The 20366-nt window shown below is 30.0% G+C and overlaps 1 protein-coding gene across 1 annotated transcript; it reads right to left on the minus strand.

Annotated features, from left to right (window-relative positions):
• Positions 1 to 9540: 9540 nt before the first annotated feature.
• On the minus strand, positions 9541 to 18024 carry LOC129885862 (homeobox-leucine zipper protein HDG8-like). The gene is made up of 10 exons (XM_055960329.1): positions 17912 to 18024; positions 16783 to 16900; positions 16001 to 16192; positions 14586 to 15128; positions 14041 to 14133; positions 13728 to 13937; positions 12776 to 12959; positions 11439 to 11704; positions 10603 to 10692; positions 9541 to 9909 (listed from the first exon to the last, which is right to left on the minus strand). Exons 1-10 carry the CDS (start codon positions 18022 to 18024, stop codon positions 9541 to 9543), a joined length of 2178 nt encoding a protein of 725 aa, XP_055816304.1.
• Positions 18025 to 20366: the final 2342 nt, after the last annotated feature.

Genomic DNA, 20366 nt, shown 5'->3' on the forward strand with positions numbered 1-20366 from the left:
CATGCACAAACCAAAAGAGTCTCATATGTTTGCTACTATCAGGGTCATTAGGTTTATCAAGAGTGCTCCAGGTCTTGGCTTACTTATGTCTTCCAATACATCTCATCAGTTGCTTGCCTACTGTGACTCAGACAGAGCCACTTATCCACAGACCAGAAAATCAGTCACACGATACATGGTTAAGTTTGGATCTTCATTGATCTCATGAAAGTCAAAGAAATAGGAGACAATATCAAGAAGTTCAGTAGAAGCTGAATTCAGGAGCATGGCATCAACAGTAGCAGAATTATTTTGGTTGACAGGACTATTCAAGAAACTAGGAATTTCAGTTGCACAACCTATTGATCTATATTGTGATAGCAAAGCTGCCATCCAGATAGCAGCAAATCCAATATTTCATGAACGCACTAAACACATTGACATTGATTGTCATTTTGTTAGGGAGAAACTACAACAAGGATTGATTACGACTCATCATCTAGGAATAAAGGAACTGCCTGCTGATTTGTTCACCAAGGGATTGGGAAAGGCTCAACATTATCATTTACTTGACAAGGTTGGGAATGAAGAATGTGTTCTTACCATTCAGCTTGAGGGGGAGTATTGAGCCCAGTGACGTGGCTGTTAGTTAGGAGGTTATAACTAACTTATAATTAGTTAGTTAGTTAGTCATGTGCAGTAGCCTGTTAGTTGCAATAGTCAGTAATTAGTTAGAGTAACAACTTCTATATAAAGGATTGTAGCTGCATCTTGTAAATTGAATTCTTCTAGTGAAATGGATTAATCTCCTTCTTCTCTAACTGATCTAATTGAGCTAAATTTTCCAGCTCTAAATCCATGGTGTAAGTCATGGTAAGCTGAAGTTTACATAGTGGCACGTAGCTGAAGAAACAGTCATAGGATACTTGAATTAGTTTGCACCATGCATACAATACCATCAAATATTAACAAAAAAACCATCAAAATATATTAACAAAAAAACCATCAAAATATACTTATAATAAAAGAATCTTTTCCTTAAAATTAAGAAAAATTGTAGAAGGCACGTAATGTTTGTGCAAACTATAATTGGTAATATTAGACAAATGGAAAAGAATCTTCTATATAGTAACTTAAGGTCAAAAATATTGATACTATGTTGTATGAGGAAACTATAACTTGTTGGTTCAATTAATCATCAATAATCAAATGATTTTGTGTTATTTGTGTCTCTTTTTTTTTCTAGTAAAAGAAACTTATTCGCACCAAATATTTATATCAAAATTAAGGGATTTATAAAGTAAAAATGTATACCATTAATTAATCAAGGTTAAATGACAGTACGCAAATTTAAATACACATTATGTATTTATTGATTTGAACTTAGGTATAAACAACTACGGGGTCAAAGGTACAATTTGAGAAATTATTTTTATAGAATTTATACCATATCAGTTTCTCGATTATTTTATTTTGTATAATAAAAATTAGGTTTTTCAAAACTCTCTGAATTTCACTTCGTTATCAAAACAGTTAGGGAAATTTGTTTGATCGGTTAATATATAATATAAAATTTTTATATTATATATTATATTAGAAAGTTCAGATATCTTGGTTTCAAAAAGGTAGGCTTAAGTATATACGCTAGAGATCAACGTCAAACTACTAACAATTATAAAAATTCTTTTTTTATTCAATACTAAAGCAAGTTTAGTTGTAAATGAAAACATTTTTGTTCAGAAATTATATTTGACATGCAAGACGTTGGATGTAAAATCTCATCAACAAATAACCATTTAGAGAAGCTCTTATTAATATTATAATTGACTATAGCATACACAACTTAAGCTTTTATTAAGATTGAAAATTTATATTGTCGATGTATATAAATCGTATACATATTCAAACCAGTAACCACTAAGTGTTAGAGACGATTTAAAATCGTCTTCTTTAATTAATACTTTAAAACTTGAGTAGAAGAATAAAAAGTCAAATATATCTTTCTTTTTTTTGAGATAACTAAAAGCACTTGAAAAGTAGGAATTTGGTAAATTCAACATAACACATGATGTTGTTACATGACAAAGAGAAAAATAATAACTCGATTCATTAGTCAAATATAAATTACTACTCTCTTAAAAAGCACTTCCAACAAAAAATAAATAAATCTAAATAAGCAGATTTGAGAACTAGTTAAACTGGCTAAAATATTAACAAATAAATAAATGAGAAGTCTCAAAATAAGTCTTATCAAATGTAATATAATTCAAATAACAATAACATATCTCATAGTCTTGAGATTTTCATAAGTCATAAAGAAGGAAATACATCATCATTCAAATTTATTGATTTATCTAATTTTTAAAGTCTCTAAAACATAATAAAATAAATTAACAACATAAAACTAAATCATAGCAATCCAATGCCACTTCGATCTTTATAATTGTAGAGTTTGAAAGTGTCTACATCCAACTCTACTGTTCATGACCGTTAACTATTTTCGTCATAAATTCGTTAACAATCTTCAGATTTTTATTCTGCAAAAGAAAAAAAGAAAAAAAAAATCAATATTCTCTAGGATTTACGTTATACATACATACAATACAAATAAATATTTTGTGCTATAAGTGGATTCTAACCTATGATAGTATTGTTTTTTACAATCTTTATCAAATTACCAATATCAAAAAATTTAATTGCAATAACCTAGTAAATGACATAATTATATAAATATTTTTTGTATTTACATGTCAAAGCACCAAACTTAAAATTTAATATACGTATATCTTACCTCTACCTTTAATCGGGCATTCTGCTCAGCCAAATTTTCACCTTCAAGTGAAGTTGGGTAATTTGGTTCATACATCCTTGCGCTCAACATTATGTGTTGCAAGCAAAGTATATCATTAAAAAGCTTTAACATCTTGTTTTCTCTAAAAGTTGTAAACAACAAAAAAAAATTCTATGAAGAAACATTTACATTGTTAGGTAATTGAAAAGATAGAGTTAAACTATTCATAAAAAATAATTTATATTCTTATAAATAAGATAAAAAATTTAAAAAGAAACTCACTCGATAAGTTTTTCTTCTGAATCAGAAATCCTGCTTGGAGAAGCCATCGAAAGTAGAGAGGAAATTGAGAATAAATTTAAAATAATCTTTAGTTTGCTAATGACTTGGTTCTCATAAGAAGCTAGAAACCCCTTTAAATAGATTTGATTTCATTATATTGTTACCTAAGTAATATTAAAAAATCTGATTAGAGTAACAAAAAAATAAATTCTTTTTTTGCATATCTTAAGAAAATGGTAAGAAATTAATTTTGTTTCTCAATTGACTCGAGAATAATTGAACCAAATGAGTCATTATTAGTCAAGAGTCTATCTCTTGAAATATAAATATTTAGAATAAATTTAAAATTTCATAACTACTTTCCAAATAGGGGTAATTAAATATCGTAAAGAGCAAATAACATTTAGAAATTTTCATAAAAAGATTTAACTATTACAAGAATTATTTGTATATGTAATCACTGTATTTTTTTAATTATCCCCACCACCCTCATCATCTAACCCCCACCTCTCATAGTAATTACACAAAAATGATTTTATAATAATATTTTTCACCATATATATCGAACACAAAAAAATACGTAAGAAGTCCAATTATTTTTTTATTTATGTGAATTTTTTTTCTTTATATCGAACACACCCTAAATCTCCCAATTGATCAGCTTAACCAACAAACAATTCAGGTGAATGGTACTTATCTATAGAATTAGATAATCCATCGCTAGAAAGGATTTCACTATTTATCTATAGAATTTGTCCGTAACTAAATCATATTTTTAGTGGTGAATTGTCTCAAAAAGTTAAATAAACCTAATGAACAAAATCTTCATTGTTACAATACTATTGTCTCAAAAAGTTAAATAAACCTAATGAACAAAATCTTCATTGTTACAATACTCTTATGGAATTCGATATAGTTTGTTCCTTCATTTATTGTTTCCGCAGAACTTATTAATCAAATTTTAGAAGTAAGATACTAAAGCCCAAATTAACACAAGAGAGTTTTCATATTAGATAGACAAGCACAAGCTTTAATTAATCGTATAAAACTATATATAGTTAGTGCAATAAATCAATCGACTAACACTTCAATTCGAGATAAAATTGAGATAGACTATATAATATAAAACTATTTCTACCCCTATTTGAACATGCATATATACTCGTACTACGTAGGATTAATAATATGCTATAAGAAAATTTTAACTTGTTCATTAATAACGGAAACCTTTAATTAACCATCAACAATCAAATAGTTTTGTGTTATTTGCGTTTCCTTTCCTAGTAAAAAAAAAGTTATTCGCACTAGATATTTATACTAAAATTTATCATAATTAATTGATTTATGATGTGTTCACCAAATAAAAAAAGTGATTTATGAAGTAAAAATGTATAGTATTAATTAATCAACGTTAAATGAGAGTTGTCATGTATATTCAAACACATGCCATGCATATTTATAGGTTTGAACTTAGGTATAAACATATAGGGGTGTCAATGATACATTTTGATAGATTATTTTATAAAATACTACATAGGAGTGTCAATGATATAGTTTCATAGATTTCTTTTATAAAATTTATACTATACCAATTTATTTTTCAGTTATTTTATTTTGTATAACAAAAATTAGGCTTTTCAAATGTATCCCATCATCTCAATTTCTCTTTAATATTGATACAGTTCGGTTACTTTTTAAAACCATTCGTACAGTTTGGATGATTATTTGATTCAACACAATATTTGAACAAAGAAAGAACGCCTTTTAACTTGTGATCTAGATCAAAATATATACGTCTGTAAAAGAACGCCTTTAACTTGTGATCTAGATCAAAATATATACGTTTGTATGAATTTAAATTATTTGATTGCATTTTGCTCATACTCCATGAATCCCCATAAAAATTCTAACATTGAATCAATGCGGGATGATGAACACTCAAACCATGTGGACAAGATGCTTGATGAAAACCTCCCAAAGAAATAAATCCAATCTATTGAATTGTTCATAAACCTAGTGGCAGAATAAGAATTTTCATGTTGACACTAATAATTTTTTGTTAAAGCATCAAACATCTCTATGTCTTTTCCATATTAATCTTATATAATGTATTATAGTAAAAAGTTCTGATATCTATGTTACGAAGAGGTATGCTTAAGTATATAAGATAGGGATGAATGTCAAACCTCAAAAAACTATAAGATTCTTTTTGTGTTGTAACAGACAAGAGGAACTTCAAAGAAAAAACAAGAGATATTGAGTTCTATCAATTTTTAAGAGGTTCGAACTTGCTAGGAAAGAAGGAAAAGTTTCTAGCAATTATGATAGGAAGCCTCTCAGATGTTATCAGTGTGGTTATATAATACACATAAAAATATATTTTCTAGTGAAAGAGAGCACTATGGTTCAAATTGAGAAAGCTACCAAAGAAGAAGAACTCTGGGGAAGGTGCATCATAGCTGAAAATAGAGTAATAGATGCCATGGCCTCCGTCAATTTTGAAAGAAATGGATTCAAGATATAATTCAAGCTACCAAACTTTTCCATCAAAGGTGTGTCTCCAGAAAATACAATTGCCGAGGAGCTAAGAGAAAGGGAGATCAGAAAATATCTGAATATTCTAGAGTAGAAGATAATGTTACTAGATTTTTGTTGTAGATATAATTCTAAAAGCATTGCTAGACAAGTATAATTAGGGGTTGCATTAGGTATTTGCAATCAACCAAAAAACCGAAATTGAAAGCAATTCAAGAAGTGTTCTTCCATAATCAATTTTTTCTCTCCAAATTCTTCCATTTCCTTTCTAGCTTTCTTTTCTTTAGTTGAATCTTCTAATCTTAATTAACGATCTTGAGCTAGCAGAAGGTCTCTTCGATTATACTTTTCTTTTGCTATACTCTACATCACTATATTATATTTAGCGGCAATAATAAATATGAGTATTTATAACCAACTCTTTATATAAATATTGTTAAAAGTTTTAACGACTCTAAATACAATGATATTAACTCAAGTATTGTCGCTAAATATTTTTGTGATGATAAATATTGCCACTAAAAGAAAAATCTATTGCCACTAAATGTCTCTCATGTTGTAGAGATCATCTAAGCCAAAATTTCATCCCTTTCCAGACCATCAAGAAGAGGCCAAACATTTGTTTGTGGAGAGTGAGATGGCTCAAATCTGGCAGTACTTTGGCAATTCTTGTGGCACTCCTGTAGATTCATATATTTAAGGGAACTGAAACCTTTTAAGCCGTTTACAATTACTCAAGATTGTACGCAGTCTCAATTTGTATTTCTACAAAAGGTTTTTTTTAAACTTGAATCTGTGACCTCCTGATCACATGACAATAACTTTACCAGTTACGCCAAAGTTTCCCTCACCCGACCATGGAGGAGGATTAAAAAAATAGTTTTCTTCACTTCAAAGTTTAAAAAGAAATTAAATCTCTGCACATTTCAGAGCAAGTATAAAGAAAAACTTCCAACTTTGTATGTTAATTTTGTAGCCTTCTACTTGACTGGCCTCTCTATAACAGTGAAAAATCTCTACAATTAGGAAAAGATAACCTCATAACAGCTTTCAAGTTCCATATAACGAGAAATTTAATACTACTATATACATACTAATTTTTGTCACCATAATTAGACGACGCATATTAAATATTTAATCAAATTTCCTTATGGGCATGACATTCGTGAGAAAAGAACTTTAGTAAAGACAAGTCTTAACTCACCTCAAGATTCTTCCTTTCTAGCAAGGTTAACTTCTACGTTTGCCAACAACAATCAACGTACAACATAATAATTGAGGTTCAATTTATTACATCAAATATATAACTAATAGCAAACATGGCAAGAAGAACATATGAGTATAATTTTCATCGAATGAGTTATAATTGAAGACTTTGAAGTGTTAAATAGCATGGGGCTCTACATATGTACAAGATAGCTAGCTAGAGATAATTTAATACTATGTGAATTTCCTAGTATATTATACCTGCATGTATATAAAGAAATAATTTATTGCATATATAAAACGCCAATAAATATCCAACGAACATTTTTCTCCTTTAACTTGGATTTAAATTCATCTCTGATAAAAAGGGCATGTGTTTAGGGGTGTTATATGAGCGTATTGGATTGAATTTGAAGGGATCAAAATTAAACGTGTCGAATTAATAAATGGACGGGTCATTAACCAGCCCAACTGTAACTTGGGTTGAAATGAATTGAATCAAAATGAGCTAAATAATGAGTAGTCCAACCTGCCCAACTCTTACTAATGTTTCTCATGTATCAATTTGATCTATATATCAGTCAAACTTTTAAATGGGCTGAATTAGGCTGATCAAAATGAGTTGAGTTAATAAATGACACCAATAAATATCCAGCAAACTTTTTTCTCATTTAACTTGGATTTAAGTTCATCTCTGATAAAAAGGGCATGTGTTTAGGGGTGTTATATGAGCATATTGGGTTGAATATGGAGGGATCAAAATTAAACGTGTCGAATTAATAAATGGACAGATTATTAATCAGCCCAACTGTAACTTGGATTAAAACGAATTGAATCAAAATGAGCTAAATAATGAATAGCCCAACCCGCCCAACTCTTAAAAATGTTTCTCAGGTATCAATTTCATCTATATATCGGCCAAACTTTTAGATGGGCTAAGAGTCTGCTTCAACTTGATAAGAGTGAAAAGCCTAGCATTAGGACAAAGTTTGATAAATTGAATTTCCTCGTAAGCTGAGATTTTTTTGTACATAGTTAGCACCAAAGAGTTGTATAATTTACTAGGTCTTCTGAAGTTTGGGTGATTGTATCACCAAGTAGTGGCTTCTTTTTGCCAATACAACACCAATCAGACATTTCTGAGTAATTGAACTAACAAAACACATTTGTTGTCATTTTCATTCTAAGGACACTAATAGACTAATTAGAGCTCGTTTGGATTAACTTAAAAAATGACTTTTAAGTCAAAAAGGAAACAAAAGGGAGCTAGGGACCAACTTTTAACTATTTTTTGTAAATTTTAACTTATTTAAATATTTTTTTGATTTGTCAAACACTTTCAAAAGTTAAAAAATAACTTAAAAACTGATTTGACCAACTTTTAAGTCAATCCAAACAGGCTCTTAATATGCCAAAAAACAATTACCAGAGTGCCTACTATAACCAAACATGGAAAAAGAACAATAACCTACAAATCAGAGAGACGAAATGAATTGGTAGAAGAGAAGGGAAGGAGGAGGAGATAGAGATTTGTTTGAAGTATGTCAACGCGGACTACAAGTTAAATATTTTGAAAAAAGTTAGATATATAACATTAAAAGACGGCGGAAACTGGCCACGTCATCAAGCTTTTATGTATAATGTAACAAACTAGAATTCTCAACACAAATATTCAAGTAGTATATAATCACTTATAATCATACTGTTAGAGTGGGTAAAAAGTCCACATTGGTTGGGGAGTGGACTAGTGGTCTCCTTATATGGACTTGGGCAATCCTCCCCTCATAAGCTAGCTTTTGGGGTTGAATTAAGCTCAAGTGTCATATCTTTACATGGTATCAGAGCCAGGTCCATCCCTGTTTGGGCTCCCGGTCCACGCTCCAGTTGGGTCTGGGCGTGAAGGGGGTGTTAGAGTGGGTAAAATGTCCCACATTGATTGAGAAATGGACTGGTGGTCTCTTTATATGGACTTGGACAATCCTCCCCTCATGAGTTAGCTTTTGTGGTTGAGTTAGGCCCAACACTTAGAATATTGGATTACAATGGAAACTACTGAAATAACAAGTAACTAATTAAGAATAGAGATAAGAAGTTAAACCTCTAGAAAGTGTTAAGAATTCATCATCAACGTAGTTAATATCTAAGACATGCATGAGAAGTATCTAGAATCGAGCATTATGCAGTTGGAGGAACATTCTAAAGTGGAGTAGTAAATAACCTTCACTAGATCCTTCCATCACCACCTATCATTTGAGTTGTATCCAAGAAAACAAAGAAAGTAAGCAAGCAAGCAATGAGTGTGTGCTCAAGACAAGACTGAGCATGCAATCTGAATCCCAAGCAAATCTATTATTGGACTGTTTAATTCTTGAGCCTTCTCCTGGTTTAGCCCTAAGCTCAACAACTTGACCAGCCTCTGGGCTATCCGTGTTCACAACATGAATATTATATATATACTACTCTACTAGCTTTGACTTGCAAAATCAAGGAGGCATGATATTGTAACATGACAAAGAACAAAAATAATAAGCAGAAAAGGCTAAAATTAAAGAAAACCAAACAAATGAGAAGTCTCAAATAAGTCTATCAACATAAAAGATAATAGCAACAACACATATCTCACAGTCTTGAGATTTTTAAAAGTCACAAAGAAGGGAACACATCATCCTTCAAAACCATCAATTGTCTAAGTTTTAAAATCTCTAAAACAAACAAACAAACAACATGAAACTACACCATCACAATTTTTAATCAGAACAACCCAATGCTTCTTTGATTTTTAAAATTGTGGTGCTCAAAAGGCTATGAACAGAAGCCACTGCCTCCATATGTTGTTGCTGGGAGATTGAATTATTATCACCACAAATCAATATTTGAAAAGCCACTGTCAAAATTGAACCATTTTGTGCATTTACAGTGTTGTCCCTACTCGAGGCAAGGCGACCGTCGGGACTTATGATGATACCTGAGGGCAAAATGGGAACTTGATGAGTTGCATCATCTCCATTGACAATGGCAGTGACTGTTGGTAAATCTATGGGTGCATAGATTAAAAATGCTCCCATTCCATCAATATTTGTTTCTTGGAGCACTAACATTTCCTTTTGCATATAAGGCTGCATATACATTGCAACAATTAAGAAATATTAGTGTAAACACTCAAAAAATACGAATTAGTGACGGATAATTTCTATTGCTAAACAACAAAAATTTCACCGCTAATCCTACTTATTAATGAATTAACAAAGGATTATCAAACAATTTTGTTAGCTATACGTTATTTAACAACAAATTAACGAGGAATTTCATAGCTAATTTTTGTCCTTTACTGTAGTAAAATATATTTAGCATTATTAGTTCATCTAAAAGATAGTTACAGGTAATTACTGAATCACCTAAAAAACAAGTGAAATTATTAATATAGAAAATAAGACACACGACAACTTGCTATAATAGGTTAAGTTATGATAATGTGAAGAAGATTTTCAAATTATCAATGTATGTAAATTAAATGCGACAAAAGTTAGTCTTTGATTTATTTATTTATTTGTTTTTAATATTGTTGATTGACTACAACTGAATAGTGAAATTGGACTAGAAAATGCCTTTTGATTTAATAATCAAAGACTAAAAAGCCTAAAGAAAAAAAAAAGATACAAGTTGAAAAATTTGGTATTTCTACATGTGAAAAAGATAAATCCAACCATAAGTAATTTTATTCGATTCTTGAAAAAATGTCATTATTACTTAATAATTTAAGCAGAAAATAGAAAACTATAAATAAATAAATAAATATATATGACAAATACCTGAATGATTGTAATATTGTTTCCTGGAAAAGTTCCTGTTAGTACTCGAGCTAACTCAATCACATCATTTCCACCAGTCAAAATATCCCACTGAAAAAAATAAATCAAATGATAAACAATATCATAATATAATAGTCAAAAATTAGTTTGTGAGATGAGTTTTGTTTAATTAAAAAATATATCTAAAATTAATGTCAAGACTAGTAAAACATGTAGATAATATGACATGGGAACACAATATTAGCAAATCACTTAATGGTTTCAAAAATTCATAACACTTAACTCATTCTACTTTTAATTTTAAAATTATAAGTTGAGATTCTCATATTTGTAAGATATTTGGGAGTTTCACATGAAAATCTATACAGAAATTGGAAAAAGTCAATTTCTATATGGTTAATGTTAGGGGTCGTTTGGTTAACAAGGTATACAAGGATTAAAAATGTAGAAATTACTTTTTTTTATGAGACGTTTGGCTTACTACAAGAATATTCAGTGCAAAGATTCATATAGTCATACCTTTCTATGACAATCATTTCCTATAACAATATTTCACTATAATATACAACAACAACAATATATCATGTGTAATTCCGCAATGTGGGTTCTGAAAAGGATAAAGTATACACATATCTTACCCCTACTTTTTGGAGGTAGATATATAAGTTGTTTTCGAAATACCTTCGACCGTTTCAATATAACATCAAAATTTTATTTGGAATCAATATCAATATCATGCTATATTATTATGTTCACTATAACAATATCTTGATGTACCAACTAAAAAAAATATTTAAACAAACAACATTATTATTATAAAGAGGTTTGATACATACCTGACTCCTTGTTTTGTCATCTCTGAAGAAATTGAAGACATCTTGGAATGAAAGAGGAAGCCATAGGGAAGTAGAAGCAGTAGCAATAAAGCCTTTTGGTTGGGTAATTTCTTCATTTTGTCTGATAGAAATCCTATCTCCAGTGTTTAACTGTGATGAAGTTGGAAAATCTAATTTGTCTGTCATGCTTAGGATTTCAAAAAAACTCTTCACCATCCTTTGAGATATTTTTATCATATTTTTCAGCCCTTTTGGATCATTAAACACTGAAAGAAAAAAATATTATAATAATATATCCAATGTAATTCTACTAGTGGGATCTGGAGAGGGTAGTGCGCACACAATCTTTATTACTATCTTGAGAAGGTAGGAGGTTCTTTCTGACAGATCCTCATCTCAAGTAAAGTATAAAAAAAAAATCACATATGAAAAGCAAATACAAGAGTGATATAATCAGAGCCAAGGAGACATTATGTAATACTAAAATCGAAGAATAAAATAATAGAAAAGTAATAATAACAATACTAATAAGTAAGCAAGATAAGGGTGTGTTTTTGTTTTTTGGAAAATAATTTGTTCTAGGAAATATAATTTTATTTTCCGTGCTTGGTTGGAGAGTGAATATATTTTCTAGAAAAAAAAATCTTTTATTGAAGATTGATAATAACATTAACTGATCAGTAAGTGTTTTGATGAGATCTTTGGGTGTTAAAGATGATAGTAATGTCCAAGTGCCGTTTAAGAGTTGATATGACCTTAATAGTTGAGATAATTGCGAAGAAAATGACTTTCCACAAAAAAAAAAAGAGAGAGAATTGATCATTTTTCCATGCTTCTTTGGTTGGAAAATATTTTTTTAAAAAAATTATAGTCTAGCCAATCAAACATTAGAAAATAACTAATTATTTGAAGAAAAAAAACTCATAACACATCCCTAAAGAAATAGAATACTTTGAAAAGGACATGTTTCAAGTTAAAAATTGAGATAATTATAAAGAAAAATGACTTCCGTCCAAAAATAAAGAAGAGATCATTATTCGGCTCCTTTCGTTAGAAACCATTTTCTCTAGTCAAACATAAAAGGTAACTTATTTTTTAAAAAAAACACTTCTTTCGTGCCAAACACACTTTTAAATAATAAAAAAAGAACTTTAAAAAGAAGATCATGTTTCAAATAAACAAAGATAAAGGGATGGTTAAACCCCCTTCAAGATTTTCTATTTTTCAATTAAAGCCGCCTTGAGGTGACAAGAAATTTGATGTAGATCTTTATCTTATCTTATGAATTAAAATACAAAAAGCCGTAAATATATAAAGACGGGAAAATAAAATCGAACCTCCTTTGAAATCATGCTTAGTAGGGCATGTTGCACCAATTGCAAAATTATGTCTCTCAGACATTCTTTGAAGTGTAACAATCCATCTTTTAGCTCCATATGTTTGACGACCACACAACAAGTCTTTAAAAATACGATTAACCTGCTTTTTTTCATCTACTTGAACATGTTCCACCCAAGTAACCTACAAGACAAAAAAAATAATCAAGAAAGCAAAATGAAGGAAATTAGCTCGTTGGAAAATAATTAGGAACGTATGTTGGAAATTCATATTTTTTTTAATAGTTGATGTTATGAGGTAAAGATTGTTTAATATCATATAAGGAGATAATCATTCATCCCCACTTTATTAGATTTGAACATCAAAGCATGAACAACATAATATGGCCAGCAGTTCAACATTGTTAAATTAAAAATAATAGTAATAGGTCTGATGAATTGATAGCATGTTAAAAAGATAGTTAGTGAATCTTAACTTAGTTTCAAAATGTCTTGTAAGGCTGCTGGTGGGATTGTCCAAGGGCATACATAGAGATAAAAAGATCATTTTCTAAACTATTATAGGGACACTTAAACAACCCCAAGCACGTTCAAGGCTGAACATTTCGAGCCTAAACAGTATAATATGAGGATCTAAAATTGGATAAAGTGAGAATAAAGATAGGTCTGATTCTTATATCATATTAAGAACAATAGACATCATGAGATAGGCATTGGTACAAGTAAATATTTAACTATGTAACATACTCTTTGGAAAATAAGCTACATATAAATAGTGATATATATGTTATAGGTTCAAATTGTGAAAACAACCTTTTGCAGAAATGTAGGAAAAGACTGCATATAATATACCCTTGTAATCTAGCCCTCATGTATAGAGGGAGCTTAGTGCACGGAATTATCTTTTTATATAAATAATCATATATATAGAGAGAGGGGAAATGATTCTTACCATGCTTTGGCCATTGCCAAGATCTTCAATTGCACAACCAGAAGGAAACTTCCAAGAATAAGAAGGTACACCACTTTGAATCTCATTGAATAAATCATATGAAACATCCACCATAATCCATGTTGTTAAATCAAGTTGTCTACAACAACGTATGAAGAAAAAATCTCTAGCTTCCACTAGAGGAGATAAAACATGCAATTTTTCATACATCTGTTTTTAAGAACCAAGAAAAAATTAGATCATTTTTATAAAACAATTTTAATATTTATTTAATTCCTAGGGAAACAAATATAAAGATGGATAAATATTTTACCAATTGTATAGATCCTCCCAAAGTTCCAGAATCAAGAACTTCAATAGTTCTAGCTTTTGTGACTATAGTAGGAAACAAGTTCATCCATTTGACCTGCATATACAAATCAATCATTTTTAAGTAAATGATTGATGATTAAACAATAACCATAATAACTACGTCTCAAAGTAAATATTCATTGTGCATGTTTGTCGCTCTATTTAAACTCATCTTAAATAATATTGTACAAAACAAATAAAAAATATTGTATCTGCCTGTTGAAAAATAGCCAAATTCATGATACTGGCATGGTATGTTTCCACATCAAAAACAGTAAGTTTTCAACGAATTATCATACACTAGCTACTTTTTTAAAAAACAATCTAAAAAGTGACTAGCACGCACAATCTTTACTCTACTAAGCACATGATATATATATATAGCGAAGCAAGCCTTATATCCTAGTATATATCGACACGTTCTAAAGCCATACATCAGCCTAGGTCCAAAACAGATAATATCACTTATGAAAATAGTTATAACATGAAAGCGTTCAAAAAACTTACCGGATCAAGAAAACTGTGGATCAACTCAATTGCAGTCATTGACACAATTCCACAATTCTTTGATGATTCAATTCGAGCAGTTGTTGATTGGTAAGGTCGATTCAAATTTGGAAACATTTTTTCATAACTCTCACGATGAATAAAACACCTCTCATCACTTGATGAATCTACCCAAATTGGATCATTCACTTGCAAAAGTTCAAACAATTCATTCAAAGAAGCAACAGCAACCTCAAACATATTTGTTTTCTGCCTATTATCATGATGAAATTCATAATGTTCTTGTGGTGATGGAGACATTATTGGGATATTATTGATATTTATTGAATGTTCTCGAACATTATTATTATTATTGTTATGATTATTTTCTTGACGAAAGGGAGGAGTATATCCAATGGGAGAGCCACATATGTTTTGGCTCAACAAACTTTCATCAGATGAATTTGATGAAGTTTGAAGAGTTGAGTTTGGTGGTGCCAAATTTGAACCCATCACTAAAGACCTTGCAAGAACACTTGAGATGAAATTTGATACTCTTTCATGCTGCAAAAAAAATTGTTAAGTTAACTTACTTGCAATAATAGGTAATTATTTATAATAAAAAAGATTTGAGAACCTAAAATGATTAGAGTAAATAATTTTTTTTCAGTATATATAATTTAAATTCTTTCCGTTCAATTAATTGACTGTGAGATCAAGATGATCTCTTGTCAATGGCATGGTGCAACTCATAAGCACGGGGTAGTAACGAATCCAAAATTTAAAGTAGATGAGCTAGGCATTGTACGTATTTAACACTTTTGGGGGATTTTTTACCAAACATTCAGTACCCATATTAGGGCCTCCACAAATTCAGATTAGCATCATGTAAATTTTGTTAAAAGGCGAAGCACTTCCTATCAGGATCTTTTTTCATACCAAAGCTCAAACCAAAGATCCTTGGTTAAGGGTAAGATAATTTTATTCATACCATCACAATCTTTGGTAATAGGTATCTTATGCTTTATTCGTTGTATTTTATAAAATTATAAATTCAAATATAATATTTGTTTAGATTTTAGTAATTTTTTTTAAATGTATCTATGCTCCGCGTAAAAATACAAGATTCGGATGAAACCGCACGGTGCTTATGAGCTGCATCCGCCTTAATATATATATCTTCGGGGTGGAATAAAGACATATATATGTCAAAACCGACTAAATATCCAACAAATATGTTAGATTTGACCCCTCCATTTCAAAATACAATGTGAGTTATGTGCTAAATATCTTAAAGCCCAAATAACTTCATCAAGTTTGAAACATGAATATGTTGCGTCTTTTATTATATATAAATAATTCTTTTCAAGACAAATAAATAAATTAACAGCAAAAGAAAAGAAGTATAAAATAAATAGGATAAATAAAAGGTATACCTGTTCTCTCAACCTTTGATTTTCCATTTTCATATTTTCCAAATTACGTGCCCTTTCTTCTTTTCCAATGGGTGGTCCATCACATTTGGGGCACACAATATTCTTCATTGCCTCTTTCATTGCCACATTCTCACAAAGAAATCTTTCATTTTGTGTTCGAAGAGCATTGTTGTCGGATCTCTCATTTTGAGTCTGATAAAATATATATATAACAAAATAAATCATATAAATATATATAGGTAAATAAAATCAGATATTACGAGTTAGTTAAATGTAGAAAGAGAATGAAATTAGTAGTTCCTGAAATTGTCCCTAAAAATAGGTAGATTATGATTTTGGTCTTTGTGGTATTTGATGAATCACATTTGTATTTTAATTAATCAAAATGTGTGTTTCTAATAACTTTATGTATAACGCAGTATGAACTTCTTTTAAAACTGTATTAATACCATCAAATATGGAGTAACAATATAATACAAACTTAATAAAACACATAGATAATGAAAGTGGAAGTAAATGACCTAATTAATAATAGAGGAAGAAATTGTTGTATTTGTTCACACATCCTAACAACTTAACCTAATTTAGAGAAAAAAATTTGAGGCCTAAAACAAGAGATACACTAGCCTTTCCATTTAACCGATTTTACTTTTAATAAGTCATTTTTTCTAGATTTTTGCAAAATTTAATGTAAAAAGGTACTAATTTGTCATTGTGTGTAAATAATAATAATAATAATAATTTAATTTAATTTATAGAAAAAAATAATTAATTAAAATTACCTTTGTTTGAGTCCTTTTGTTTTGAAACCAAAATTTGATCTGCTTAGGGTCAAGCCCTGCTTCCCTACCCAATTGGTTTCGTTGATTCTCATCTGGATGCGGACATTCCTTGAAAAATCTTCATTCAAAATTCACAACAAAATAAATATTATTGACTATTTTAGAAAAAAAATAAACCTAAAATATGAAAAGAACAAAAAAAAAGACTATGTTCCATAAAAAATATGATAAATTGATAAGTATTGCTCCATCATTAATCAAGGGTCTCAAGTTCGACCATTGGAGCTAAAACCTACTTGGTAAGGAACACTTTACCTCTAAAATGAGACTTCATTCCCCAGTTGAATTTGGATTAATCGAGCCCTAGATCATGTATCATATATTCTCCAAAGATTGAGGAGCAGCAAGTACCCGTTTATCCTTAATTAGATGCCTTGTGTTTACGACTGGAGTTGTCATCTTCGATAGGGAATGGTTTATCTCGTAAAGTGACACTTTCTAATGCGAATCTGAACTAATTGGATCCTATAGTGAGGGTTTTCAACGCACATCTAGGTTAGTTAGGCCCTAAGGTGAAATTTCCAGTTGCGATATGGATTGGTTGGGCCCTAAAGTGAATTTTTTCGATACAAATTTAAATTAATCGAGCCTCAAAATAGGTATCTAACACCGTGAGAAAGAGATTGTTTGTTTTTTGATACAAAATGAGAAATACATTAAAATTTAAGAAACGCATCCCCTTATGCCAAAGTTATTAATGAATAATCAAGAACAAAGCGATTCAGTTATTAAGATGTATATACATGGTAGATCAATCATCCAAATAAATTATTTTTGAATCATTTTAGCAACTCAATTAAAAAAATTGAAGATCTTTTATTAAATATCAATTGACATACAAAGAACAAAAGAAAAAAACAATACATGCAATCAATAAAAAAAATAAACATAAATTAATGCACAAAAAACATAAATAGAAATAAATTATTATATCACTAATCAATTTTAATTTTATCACTCATGCATTTGAAGAAAATAACATCATATCTTTATATAAAAAAAAATCAAAAAAAACTTGAACATATATGAAGGATCAAGTTCTTTTTTACAAAAATAAAATTGGTCTTACGCTTCAAGTCTTTGAATTTGTTCCATAGTGTGTCTATGACACTGTCTTTGCCTTTTTGATTTTTTGGGGGAATTGGATGATTCTCCAATGTTTTCTTCCCCAGAATCTGTCATATTTCTTTGCTAATTTTCTGTTTGACAAAACAAAATAACAAAAGAAACACAAAAAATCAAGCGTTAATCTATTTGATTTATTATTTACACGATCAATTTATATAAGAAACAATTAAAATTGAACAAAAAGAAAAGAAGTATATAAGAGAGAGATTTTTACACACCTTTTGATTGATGAATAGAGATAGAGAAAAAAAAATGTAAGTGGTCTATTATATAGTAGAAAACAAGTTGACTATACATGTCACAGACACATAGAATCTGATTTCGTCAAAAATTAAGAGGAAATTCTAAAGAATAAAAAATGTGAACACAAGATAAGAATTGTGATGTGTTCTATTTTTTTCTCACAAAAGATTTGGTTTGAGACTATATGGTATGTTATTTATATATTGTCAATTTAAATTGCATCATAAGCTAAATTTCACAAATGGACATACAACTATGACTTTTTTCCATCAAATAACATAATTATGTTTTCTATTAGTAAAATCACAATTTTTTATCCATTTAATCTAATTAGTACCATACTCGATTAAAAGAGAATAGACTTGACTTGACCCCAAATAATTAAGGAAAAAAGGCATGATATATCTCTTAATTTGTGATTTAGAACTAATATATATATCCTTCGTTATAAGAGTGACTCATATATATTCCTACTGTTACATAAATGACTTAAATAAGGATATATCTAAGTCATTTATATAATGGTAAGGTTATATCTGAGTCGTTTGCATAACGGTAAAGATACATGTGAGTCATCAAGTGAATTTCAATTAAATTTTTGAAATTCATGAAAAAATAAAATTACTTGATTTTTTATTTATAGTAATATAATTATATTTGATAGTGATTTAGGTAGAATTTTTGGTAAGTTCATTAAGAAGTTCTTCATAGGAAAAGAATTAATAGTTTCCCTTAAATTTTTGTTAACTAAAATGGTTGATTTCTTCTCTTCTTTTATTTGGTTCTCAATACATAGTATCAACAGATATGGTTATGTTATACCCCGAAAATTTTTAAGCTAAGATTCGAGTCATTCTTCTTATTCGTGTAGGCCCCAGCCAATTGATTTCTAATTGTATATATGTTTTAGGATCAATTACTAAGTATTTGAAACGTATTAGTGGTGAATTAGGGTCATAAGGAACCTCTAGTACTAAGTCGAGTTCAAAGATCCTTTACTGATTGATTTTCGTATAAGATCATATAAGGGTCAACCTCAAACGACCATATCTCTCAGAATATTAAGAGCTAGGTGGACCATGACTAGGTGGCCCATGACCTATCAAATTAAAGTTCTTTGAGTCCTCTTTCCAATGCCACCAAGTTTGCCTCATTCCGAGTTCTAAGTAAAAAGTTATGATTATTTTATCTGAGACTATTGCTACAGCAGTTTGAGGCATGGGGTGACGCGCCACCAGTGTGCCCAAAATAAGTCTCAACAGTTTGGGGCTTGGGGCGGCACGCCAACAGCGTGCTCGATCCCCTTTTTAGATTTTTATCTTTTTGAAGGGCATTTTGGACTTTTCCCACCTTTTTCAAACTTAACCCAAGCCACTTTGAGATTAAAATCCGTCCCTTATCAATACCCTAAGGGTATTTTCTCTCATTTAACACTTAGAACGTTGAGAGAAAAGAATTGAAGAGAAGAAAGAAAACTAGGGTTCAACGTTTTCAAGTCATTACTTCAAAGTCTCGATCGTTCCTTCGATCTCCAAGTATGTAAGGCTAAACTAAAGCATGAACATTGTTCTTCCATGTGCCCCATGATTGTGATAGGTTGATTCGTGAATGAATTGAGTTCCCATGATTGTGTTTCTCGAGAATTCTTTAAATTTAACACATTTTACATAATTTCGCGTAATTAATATTTTCCACGAACTTGTTTCTTGAACAAATGATTTAAACTACTTATTTCGTAAACCCTAATAGTATTTTGATTAATATTGAATGCATATGCCTAAGCATTGAGTATAGAGTCTTGAACTTGTAAATGCATAATTGTGATTGGATGTGAGCATGATGATAGTCTTGATGAAACTTGATTATTGTCAGACTATTCCTTGAATTGTTATTGTCAGACTATTCTCATGACATAGATTGGAGTGTGATTTGTTGGCCTATGACATTTCTTTCTTGAGTTAGATTATTGATTGGATTTGCCCATCTAATTGCCTTTTTATTTTAAACTTTTGTTGATTGAATGAATGAACGGATGTGTGACCAAACCAAGTGGTTCACTTGGGAGCCAGTAATGATTTCTGAGTGTCGGCCGCATCTAGGGTACCCTCCCGGAGCGTGAAAGGTTAGTTCCTAAATATTTCATATTTGAATAT

The sequence above is a fragment of the Solanum dulcamara genome, chromosome 1, assembly GCF_947179165.1.
Source record: "Solanum dulcamara chromosome 1, daSolDulc1.2, whole genome shotgun sequence".
NCBI lineage: Eukaryota > Viridiplantae > Streptophyta > Magnoliopsida > Solanales > Solanaceae > Solanum > Solanum dulcamara.